Source organism: Lingula anatina, chromosome 1 (assembly GCF_051362555.1).
Source record: "Lingula anatina isolate TDL-2025a chromosome 1, LinAna3.0, whole genome shotgun sequence".
NCBI classification, from domain to species: Eukaryota; Metazoa; Brachiopoda; class Lingulata; order Lingulida; family Lingulidae; genus Lingula; species Lingula anatina.
This window is the reverse complement of record NC_141767.1, coordinates 33,645,091-33,657,224: the sequence shown is the minus strand read 5'-3', so window position 1 is coordinate 33,657,224 and position 12,134 is coordinate 33,645,091. Positions and strand designations below refer to the sequence as shown.

At 37.7% G+C, this 12,134-nt stretch overlaps 1 protein-coding gene across 1 annotated transcript; it reads right to left on the bottom strand.

Annotated features, from left to right (window-relative positions):
* Nucleotides 1–1,095: 1,095 nt before the first annotated feature.
* On the bottom strand, nt 1,096–8,860 carry LOC106165696 (uncharacterized). Its single transcript, XM_013544000.2, has 2 exons — nt 6,044–8,860; nt 1,096–1,329 (listed from the first exon to the last, which is right to left on the bottom strand). The coding sequence occupies exon 1, from the start codon at nt 8,585–8,587 to the stop codon at nt 6,050–6,052; it is 2,538 nt and encodes an 845-aa protein (XP_013399454.2). The 5' UTR covers nt 8,588–8,860; the 3' UTR covers nt 1,096–1,329; nt 6,044–6,049.
* Between the last annotated feature and the right edge of the window lie 3,274 nt (nt 8,861–12,134).

Below are 12,134 nucleotides of genomic sequence, written 5' to 3'. Positions count from 1 at the left end.
TCCCATGTGCCTCCCTGGAGCTGTCTGACAGTCTGACAATACAGCCGTTCACAATCTTACCTACTTAAAAATGTCAAACTGATGTAAAGACTACATACATTGCGCTAGAAGATCAAATCAGTCCCTGAAAAAAATGACAGCATATCAGTAATACTTCAGAACCTCTGCTGTTGCATTGTTCCAGGGTTTAAAAAAATCTCAGTGGGAGACATGAAGCTGTTTTGGTTCATCCCTTCATATCACTAAAACTGCTTCGCCCAGCTGTAAACATTTTACAAACTAAAAAGAAACAAGGAATCCTTATTCCTGAAAGATCCTTCAAAAGCTCCTTAAACTCTAAGGCTGTATTCCCAGAGCTTTTAGATCGATCTATCCCCGCGGGGAGTCTCACTAGATTACTGTCAGATAATCCGGCTTAAATGTCCGTCCCGCCTACTACAAGCTGTAAGAGGGTAATTAACTTTCGTGTCCGCTTGGCTGACAGCTATATTTAGCGTGAACCCCCAGGGAGTTAGGTCGATCTAAAGTAGATCGAACTTATCTATGGAAATGGGGTCTAAGCTCTAAACCTCTTATTACTTGATGTCATATTTTTCTTCTTCCTTTGAATTCTTGTAAAAATTGATACTTATAACCTGCACCCTTTGAAGAACTTATATCCTTTTATAGTAACTCAGATGAGGTATATTTGAGGGATGGACAGATGAACAAAATCCCCCCTCAATAATTGAAGTACATTTTTATGATGGACGGATTGATGGACAGACAGGCAGACAGAGGACAATCTCTCTAACACAGTAGTAACACTTACAACTTTCTACTAACACTGTAATGAAGGAAGACGCACTACAACATAACAGTACTATGGGTATAAAGAAACACCCTTTTCACTACATTAATCATTCATACATCTAATCCTTTTCATTTCTGTTACGGTGATTCAACACGAAATATGCTGCCTGATAGCTAATATGATAAAGTTCAATATACATACTGTACTTTAAATACATGTAAATACACTACATTTTGCTATATACATAAGCAAAATGTAGCTTGTGTTAAGTATTATGAAAAACCTTAGTACAAGACTTGTCCTATCAATTTCTTTAAAAAGGGACATATAAAGTCCTGATTATTTTGTTATTGTGAAATGAATGAGATAAAGTATTATCAGAAGCATTTAGGTATACAATTCTATGGCAACCCTGTTGCTAATTCCACTCCTCCTCCTTATAAAGGTCTCATCCATCTTTCTCATCTCAAAGCTTCCAGTATTTTCTTGGCTGTGTCAAGGCTGCAAGTCCAAGTCTCCCTCCTTTTTGACAAAGCCTGAAAGAAAAAAATAAATCAGGTAAGACATCATTTAAAATTAAACCATCAAAACAACTTTGCCCCAAAACATTTCCCCATTCCGAACTATAATAAGGACAGAATGATTTAAAAGGAGCTTATTCTTATATTTACTCTTATTTTATTTTTTGGCAGCCTAAGAAACACGATGACACTTGTTAGCCAAAGATTCCTATAACAATATATCTTGATCATCTTCAGCAACAGTCTACAATGATTGGCATGAAAGTGAATGTATGTGCAAGCTTTTCCCATTATGTAAACATTACTCATTCAGCTTATCTTTGCCACAGTCCCTGATCTGGGACAGAAAAACATAAAAGAACTCTTCCTAAGCATCCTGGTGATAAAAATGAAAAATGTTTCATCATGGATACATTATTAACAAGAAATATTTTGCATTGTAACTTAAATAATTTTAGCAGAAGTTGAGCTGGGATCTGACTGACTGATATTGGACTGATTTTCCATTTGAAATTACAATAAAACCCAATACATGGGTAATAATAGGTGCATGGGCATTTAAGCCCCATGCTTAACACTTCTGAGTCCTCAAAGTTGAACAGAGAGTAAACAGCTGCATTGATCTCTGCAGCTAAAAGTTTAATGGCACAGGTAAAGTATTATGCATATTTCATGAAAGCACTTTGAAGGCAGACCGGGTGTAACAATCAATTATTGTGTGGACATTACTTATGCCAAGGAATATTGTCATGATTTTGTCACATATAAAGAACCCAAACTCCAAGGGCCTAAATCCTTTGGATACAGAATTAGACAAGGATTTAAAGTTATTTGCTAAGTCATGATGGGCATTGCCTTTGTCCAAATATTGACTTTCTTTTATTATTAATTTCATCTCTTTCTCCAGCTCCATCTCTCCCTGTCTTTGAGTCGATCACCGTCTGCCCCATTAATGTTCAACTAACTTACTAACTCGCTCCCTCCCCCGCAGAAAACAGATTCTATTATTGGACCGTTTTAGACTATTTACATAATGGTATGCTTTAATCTGTTTTTTTTTCTTCTCAAGGGCAATACACCTAACAAGGCCAATTTAAGTAGGGCTTTTCTTTTCATCGATATTTTTGTGCAAAACAAACTCTGTGGAAGCAAGTTATGACAAGGTTTGCCCACTGCCAATGATTGCTTTCTGTTTACACTGGGTTAGGCAAGCACTGAAACTCAACAAGAACAAAAAAAAATAATGTTTGCCAATTCATATATGCCTGTATGAAGCACTAGCTTGTTTTCCAAAACAGGTGAAAATTTCAAAAAGAACAGTATAGAAGGGTGACTGGCTTCTACAGTCCAACAGACCAAGAAAATGTAAGTATCTGGTAAACCTCTATTATTGGGTTTCATGCTATACCCCAACCTGAAACAGAACACATACCTTACAGTATCTTTTAAACAGCCTATGTCATAAAAATTGGGAAAATAAAGATATCAAAAAGGTACCGACTAAAACTTTAAATAACTGTCACATATGACTTGCAAAAAAATAAATAAATAAATAAAAATACAACACGCCACACTGCGTCCCTACCACAAGACAAACACATGGGTCCACCTTTGTTGAACTTGAGATTCGGTCGAGTCGAGCAAACAGGGCTACAAGGTAAAGCGTCCATATCCCAGCATGTTGCTATTTGCAAACTGTATTACAATATTTTTCATTGGCCCTAATATCAACCTTATTCCTCCATCATGTTGAGTGTAGGCCAAAATAATTAACCTATCTGTTGAATGAAATGAGTCAGTATGGTTAATAATAGCAAAAGAACTATGCACTGGTACTAGTACTTGCAATTATCCTAAATATAGATGTGAAGCCTTTTTCTTTATGGATACATATCATGGAGATTTAATAACCTTGTTTTTCTTGAAAAAAAAAACCTATGCAGGAAACACACAGAAAAGTCCAAAATCCAATGACATCCATGAACTCACTTTGGGGGCAGCAAGAATGACCATTTAATGGCTTAGTTGCCTGCATTGTAGTCTGGACTTAAAAGGCATATGACCAGTGACCATAAAAATTCTGACATTTTATCATCAGGCCTCAATACTGATGCCTGTCGGACAGAGCTATAGTGAGCATCACACATATATTATAAGTTAAAATAAGTACTGAGGACAGAAGTAAAAATTCAGTTTGAACAGGTGAAGTTGCAGGATGGGCTGTCCAACAGACAGGTCATATTTTATGAGTAATTGAAAACAAATTTTCTTATCCATAATGATCCATGTATGAAGTTTTAAAGCAAAAAAATGTGCTCCTGTGACAGAAAAAGTTTGTACATGCAATGTACACTTGATCTCTTCAAATAAATTAAACAAAGGGGAATAAACACAAAGTGTCCAATATATTGAGCTGTCAAATATGGGTCCTATGACGTTAATACTAATACATTCTTGATTATACCCCCTTTACACTGGACGGCGTCCTTTCTGCGACCATGAAATTTGGCATCGCTGTGGTCTTAATAAGGAGGCACGAGCATTGATTTGGTATCAGAATGAATGCTCAATGATCGACCAGTTGTCGGCACGTAAAGTATTATAATTCTTTAACTCTCAAATGGGGCCGAACTGCTGGACGTAGAAGGGACGCCGTCCAGTGTAAAGGGGGCTTTATACATGATAGTTTACCAAGTTCACTGACAGATATGAATGGGAAAAATATTGGTTTTGTTGGAAAGGCTGGATTCAAATTTGGACAGGTGGTTATATAAGTTCATGTCGAGTCTTGATCATATTTGTCAAAAATTCCATATTTACACACTTGAAGTATAATTCAACCTGATTTAAACTGCAATAAAGAAACGGGTTTATTGTATTTAGTTCACAAGAAGCTTGTGTCACTTTTTCTCTCCCGTAAAAAACATTAAAATCCTAAGGCTCAAAAGAACCTATACCCACGCTATTCAATGGATCAATATGAATGCCTGGGTTATGCTATCATGACCTGCACAACTACTAGCATGCTCAGTAGAGAATCCAGGACAATACAAAACTTCACAATGCTGCAGTAAATGCAGTAAGCTAGTATTATGCAGGGTTATAACAGTTTGCTTCACTGGCGTTTGTCAAACTATGAGCTTTTCACACCAGCTTCTATTTAAAAACAAAAAGTTTTATACTCAGGATCTGCTCTGCATGACTGCACTGCCAAAACAGAGATTAATAATAATCACAAGAACAACACTTCATTTTCATGTAACTGAACCCTTTTCAATTTTTCAACGCTTGGGTCACTTATGAAGTTATGAATGCTAATTTTAAAATACAGAGCTGAGCAAGTTTCAATCAATGGTATGTTCCAGCTGGAGTTTTTTATTTTCATGTTCTTATTACATTATTTTAGGTCCGTCTTCAATACAGCTTAAACATCAGATTGATGGCATATTTTAACAAAATATGAAACACTGTTAGCTATGGCAAATAATCAGAAAGTTCTATTTAAGTCAGCTCCTGCTCAAAGATAAATTATACGAAGTTATCATTATCATGCACCTTCAAGTTATTCAGTACCCTTGGTTCTTAAGCCTTTACTAATAAGTAGCTCCCTACTGTGTTCTCTATCAATCTGTCATGTACTGGTCAACCAGGGGTCATTTTGACACATTTCTATTGTAGTGGAATTAAAGCAATAATAACTCTTCCTTTGAGATTCAAAAATCCGCATGAAATACATTGTAAACAACGCATGGAAATATATTCTATTGTATTTTACCACTAAAACGGCCGTTATTGTAGGAAAACTAAAATCTGTGCTTGTCAATAGGGCTTTCGATCCCTTTTTTCCGGTCGACAAGTGCATTCGTTGCTAATGACGTAATGGTGTCACGCGGATTCTCGCGTTCATTCGAGACCAAAATAACATGGCGGGAAACCCTCAGATGTAAGTTGCGAGTTTTTGTACAGTGCGTCGGATAACGAAAAGCCCAGAATGGCACACATTGTGGATATAAATGCATTTTTAACAAAAAGACGAATATATCTCATGAATCTTATATAGTGTTGTTGTTGTCAGCTTTTCCCGCGGTTTTAAGTAGGTCACCAGTGACTTTGCAATGTCAGAGAGAGCTCCGTCAGTTAAAATCTCTTAAGTGATTTTAACAAAAAACCGTACGTTTAGGAAAAAAACCCTGGATTAACTTTGAATGCAGGAATGGGGTCGTTGGCCATTGGTAAGTACGGGAAAATTGCCGTTTTTTTCCAGGAAAATCCACTTTTTGGCCAAAACGAAGAGTTATTATGACTTTAATCTATTGTGGTGGAATAACAACCCTGCACCAATTTCATGACAAATAGCAATTAATAACAGCATATTTCATGTTTTTCTAACCAAACCTATAGATATCTTTACATTTCTCAACAACCTGACACAGCATTAGTTCAGTCTACTTTAGGTTACAGGTGTGTTTTAGTCTACAGATCTATTGAAATGATGTTCAGATGCAAAGTGCTTTGCTGATCAATAAATTGCTGCAGGTAAATTAAAATACCAGAGTCTGACATGGGTCCAATTATAGGAAGCAGAAATCAATATGTTGTGCATGTTTTTTTGTTTGCCGTTTATCTGAACTGAACTCACTTATTTTTCTAGCCTAGTGTCATGTATAAATTTATTTATATAAACATCAATTTAAAACTGGTTTATTTAAATAAATTATAAGCTACTCACTGTTTGTCATCTTGGTGATGCACCATCCAGCAAGTCTTGCTGACTTTCAGATTTAGACCTCTTTTTCATTTTGACTTCTTCTTCTTCTGCAAGTGCTTTGAGGTTACGGATGTCATCTGAATTAGAAGACATTTGAAGTAGAGAAGATTCTGAATCACAACTGTTGTGACGGCGATTTTTCTTCTTTTTCGGCTCATCAGGCGACAAACTTGATCGTCTAGGTTTTGTTCTATTGGCTTTCACTTTCGCTGGCTTTTCCAAAGAGTTTGGTTTTGTGTGATATTCTTGGTCGGGTTCATGGTTTACAGTTTCTTTGCTAACAATATTTCCATTTGGTTGAACCTGGTTTCCAGTAATGCTGTCAACAGGTGACCTTTGTAATGTCAGATCACTCTCTAAATTGTTTAAAATAGATGGCACAGAATTGTCTGATTTTGGTAAATGATCCAGGGGTTTCAGTCTGGGTGGTGGTCTTCTAGACATTGGGATGCCTGGATCGATATTATTTGTCTCTTTCACTGAAGACATTTCAACCTTTTCTTCATGGACGAGTATCTTTGTTTTTTTCTTTTTCTTGGGTCTGGGTTTTTTCACCTCTGCGGTTGACACCAAATTAGGAGAATCTGAAGCATTACTTATGTCAACAGTGACATCTTGTTTATGAGTTTCTTTTGCTCCATTTTTAGATACTTCTCTGTCTTTAGGAAGTCTGGTTTCTGGACTATCAGTTGTTTCTAGTTTTGGTCTCCGTTTTTTGTTTGAACTTTCTCCTGTTCCACGGCCAGAGTCTAATTTGGCATCCTCCGCTTCATCAACTTTGCTAGCTCCCTCGGTTACTTCTCCCAAGTCCAGTTTCTCAACAGCTGCAGAACTCTGACTCTTTTTCCTCGTCTTTTGCCTCCCAGAGGCATTTAAAATTTGCTTCATCTCCATTTCTTTTACTTTGTTGTCAGCATTCTCAGTGACTTCCCGTGATGTGCTACTGGTACTATTGCTGGAGTTTGACTTTTGTCTGTCGTGGCTCTTTTCAATGCTTTTCACAGAGACGGGATTAGACACAGAAAATGGATCAAGTTCACTCTGAGAGTCATAGTCACTTGTATCTTCATCATTGGGGATTTTGTTCACTGTGCCAGCTGAACCATCAACATCGCACTTTTGTGAACGAGATGTTTTAATGACCTCCTGAGCTAAGAGAAGATTGTCACCTAAAACACTTCCTTGTGACTCCGACATTTCATCCTCTTCACCATTCACAAACATTCTTACATGCAACCCATTGGCAGTGGCAAAGAGAACAGGGGCATTGAAACTAGAGCTGGCATTCAGCATCATGGCCTCTTTCTCTAGCAGTTTCTTTTCACGCTCCTTTTCTTTTTCCTTTTCCTTTTCCACCCTAGGAGTAACATCCACCACAAGATTGCTTTTCCTGCATAGAATGAGGTCTTTAAACTTCTGCCAAATCTCCTTTCTCCAGAAGAATGTAGCAAATGGGAGACAAATTGGATAACTCATTCTCATCCATGTGAACACTAGCTCAATCTCATATGGATAGGAGACAGATAAAGTTGAAGTGGGTTTCAGTTCAACAGACTTTTGGAATTGCTCTATGTAGTTAATGCACAAGAATGGTCCTTCGAAAATCCCCCACAAAATAACTAAAATGCCAACGTAAATTGCACCTCGCACTTCTCTCCAGATGACTGGCTCATCCAAGGCTGAATCTGTATACTGATGATTCTGTAACATCATCTTATTTTGGAGTTTCTCTGCAACGCATTTCTTGATTATCACAAAATATAGCACTACAATAGCGATGAATGGTATAATAAAACATACTACCGATGTTGTCGCTATGTATGCTAGTGTACTTTCTCCTATTGAGCACAAGTAACGGCTTGGATATAATTTGGACGGAATGGTAGTCACATAAAGTATCACATGGGCAAAAAGAATGGACTGCACCCATGAATACGTAATTATCATGTTGACGCGAAATCGAGACATCCGCTCGAAATATTTTGCCGAGTCTAATATTGCCACACACCTGTCAAATACCATCACAGTCAAAGAAAACAGTCTCTCTGTAGAGACTAACTGTATACCACACGCATTCAGTTTGCAAATGAAATGACCGAATTCCCACTCCTCTTTCACAGTGGTTCCCAGAATGAGAGGCATGTTGAGAACACAGTCTAATAAATTCACCACAGCCATGTTGATGATGAATATATTGAACATTGATCTCCTCAAACGTTTACTTTGAGACACTGTGGCAATTAATACACAGTTGCCAACAAAGGCCACCACTATGAACAAGCCTAAGAAGGCAGTCCTTGCGGCCAGCTGACTCGCATCGGTCTTGGTAAAATTGGCCATCCACGAAGTATCTTCGGGAGTCAGTGAGCCCGATGCTGCGTCGTCCGGGCCGAGATAGCCCCAGTCTATCCATCCGGGAGTACCAGTTGTAGTGGTGGTAATTGTTTCGGTCACAGCCTCCCCCACCGTACTAAGGCCAGTTGTGTTATCCGAGGACGTCATCATGAAAAAAACTGAGACCGCAAGTTGTATTTCATGTTTATGACCAAAACACCTGATCGAAATATCAATCCCAAAACCAGGCTATACTTCATCTTCATGCTTGTTTACTGTAGTGGCTCGGTGGTCTTAACAATGCCACCTGTCTTTCTTAGCTGCCAATGCGTAAGAGAGTCAAATGGACGGAATAAAATGTGTGAGTTTTCGCGGAAAAACTTCCGTCACCTCACAGCTTCCATTATGGCGGTGGTATGTGGTAACAACAAACATGGATCGAAGTCTGACCTCTGACAGAGATTGTGTTTTCTCTGTTATTTTTAATTTCACCACAGTGGAATAAATATATTCAGGCATTATGTATTTTTTTTTTTTTTTGCTATCCAAATGAACATGTCATTTACTAATGTATCTCATTTTTTAAAGTTGAAAAATATCGTTCCGCAACATTATGCTTGGTTTTAGACAACATGTTTATTTTAAGATTGCGACAAGAGAGCTCGACAGGTGCGTCGAGCACAGCAATGATTGTGTTTCACATTTGCCCAGTAGCTATGTGTAGAATACAAAGGTGTGTCATTTGGCAGTTTAATGATTGTGTTTTTCGCCAGGATTCATCTTTCGTCTCTGCTGTTTCCTTCTTCTCTGTTAAAATTTTCTTGATATGTTTTTATCTAGTCTATACGACTTATATGTTTGTAAAAGAGAGAGAGAGAGAGAGAGAGAGAGCAAAGTAAAGATCTCGTTAAAAAAAGAAAGAAAGAAAAACGCTTATAGGCTTTATAACGCAAATAATTTTGTAATTAAAACAGTGACTTCATGGAATTTTCCTTTGTGGAGTATTTAACATCGTATTCATTGTCGATAAAAAGGAACTGGGCCAAATGAATTTTCCTTGGGAAAATTTACAATTTCTCCTACTCACGAATCATTACTCAACCTGTCTTTGCAATTAGATTTGATGATTTATCCCATTCCTTTACGATTTTGTTTAAAGTCGTGAATAACGTCACCTTTCCCATTAAAACATTTTAGAATTTTTATTTATTATTTATTTATTTATTTATTTATTATTATTTTATTTTATTTTATTTTATTTTATTTTTTTTTATTTTATTTTTTTATTTTTATTTTTTGGAGGGGGTAGGGGCGGATCCAGGATTATTTGAAGAAGGTGTCCGCAGATGCGAAGTCGACCCTCCCCACTCCTTCCATGGCTTGGGGTTCGGGGCCCGCTGCAGGGCTCAGAAAAATTTTGATATTTTATAGGGTGAACGGTGCCATTTGGTACGGTTAAGAACTATGATTCAGTTAGTAAATTTTCTAATTTCAAGAGGGGACCATTGGGGTGAATTTTGTCAGAAATAGAATGGGGGGCAGTACTGTTAACATTTTTTGGATTTCCCCAAGCAAACAGAGCAGAGTCTTCTAATATATTGAACAAACAAAATCTCGAAAACTTTGAAGGAGTACATGAGACTGGGACGTGCGTAACGGCAACAAATAAAAGCAAACCGCAGCACTGCTCACCTTCAGTATTTATTTCTTTTTATTAAAAAAAAATTAAAAAAAAACCGCAACACCCTCGGTAGCTCCATGCGCCAGAGGTCTCACACTGCACCACACCTGTCCTGGTAAAAAAAATGCAATAACTTCATTTTTTTTGTCAATGCATATTGGATTTTCTAACTTATATCTCAATGCCTATTTGGTTTTCTAAGTTTTATTCCTACTCCTAGCTCACTCCTAGGCTATTCCTAGGCTGATCTACACCTTAGATCTGACCTACACCTAACCTACTCCAGGCGTCTTCGTGTCTGTCGGCGTTGAAGAAGGCTTCGTAACCATATAGGTGCGCTACCCATTGCGCCACCGACGAGGACACAATGACAAGTGCATTTCTTGGCGTATTTACCTGTACTCTTTACCTTGTAATTAAAATATTTAAAACACACTTTACTAAAAGTATACATTAGGTCGAAAGTATTGAACCCGACACTTCCGATTTGGGAACCAGACGTCCTTACCACTGTGTCATCGCCGATGTTATGATAACCCGTGTTAGGAATTATATGTTGGCCAGTACTCAATCTCCCCCTATAGAAATTTCTAATTCTCCTGAACGTGGGTCGCTTTTAGATGGTAGAGATGCAGAGTGGTTATATTGTTTTTTTGTTTTTTGTTTTTTTTTTACGAACGTAAGTGAAAACAATTCTATTTGAAACTGCATCGCCAACTTCTATAAATGGTACCTGCTGTCTCCCCGCTTGGCACTCAGCACTAAGGGGTTGAAGCAGGGGTCTGGTCTGGCAGTGGAGATATGATACGTTTGTTAGGTTATACGGCACTTCCGGCCTTCCTTGTTTAGCAAGTTTGAATCAAGAAGATTTGCATATAAGAGAAAAATGAGTTTATTTTTCAATTTTGGATCATTTGAAAAATTTGAAATAAATTTTAGAAATAAATTTGTTCATTTACCTTTAATTTGATGTGTTATTTTTCATATCAGAGTGAAATTTTACTTCCTGGGGCCAGTTTTACATGCCCTCCCCTCTGCTGCATTTTAGTGCTTATTTTGGCTGACTGGCGGCAGCACCTTACGGGTCATGTCATTGTCACTGCCAAGCTATGCCATTAATGTACCCTGATTTTTTAATATTGTTTAGGCCTTGAGTAGAAGTATTTAAACCTGAAGTGTTGTGTTTGTTGATGCATGGGAAATATTTTTAAGAGAATTAAACGTTACAATGGAAGTGAATGGGATTTTTAATAGTGGTTTGTAACCTTTAGGTTATACGGCACTTCCGGCCTTCCTTGTTTAGCAAGTTTGAATCAAGAAGATTTGCATCTAAGAGAAAAATTAGTTTATTTTTCAATTTTGGATCATTTGAAAATTTTGAAATAAATTTTAGAAATAAATTTGTTCATTTACCTTTAATTTGATGTGTTATTTTTCATATCAGAGTGAAATTTTACTTCCTGGGGCCAGTTTTACATGCCCTCCCCTCTGCTGCATTTTAGTGCTTATTTTGGCTGACTGGCGGCAGCACCTTACGGGTCATGTCATGTCACTGGCAAGATAAGCCATTAATGTACCCTGACCCCCCCCCCCCCCCCCCCCCCCCCCCCCCCCCCCCCCCCCTTCCGTCTACTAGTAAATCCGCCACGGAGATTAGTAGCTTTGCAGGAAATGTAGACTGCCAAAATATAACTTTTGGAAATTTCTTAATGCGTACAGTATATACATGCATAAGTTCTGGGATCGATGAGGAGAAATACGAAACTGTCTTAAAAAGTAATTTCTCCTTTACCTGCAGGTAAACAAACACACCTGAGCAGGCGACCTAGTTGTATAAACTGTGCTCCGATGGAAACAGGAACGGCGGTGCTATACTTGGTGCTTACCTGCATCAGTTCACTTAAGATTTTTTTAAATTTAAAGGCAGGTGAGTAACATCTACTGTATACAGGCTTCGGCTATAGAATGAACTGATGTACTGGCGGTTTAAACAAGGAAATATCTGAATGATCAGCATCATATCAGCCGCCATATATG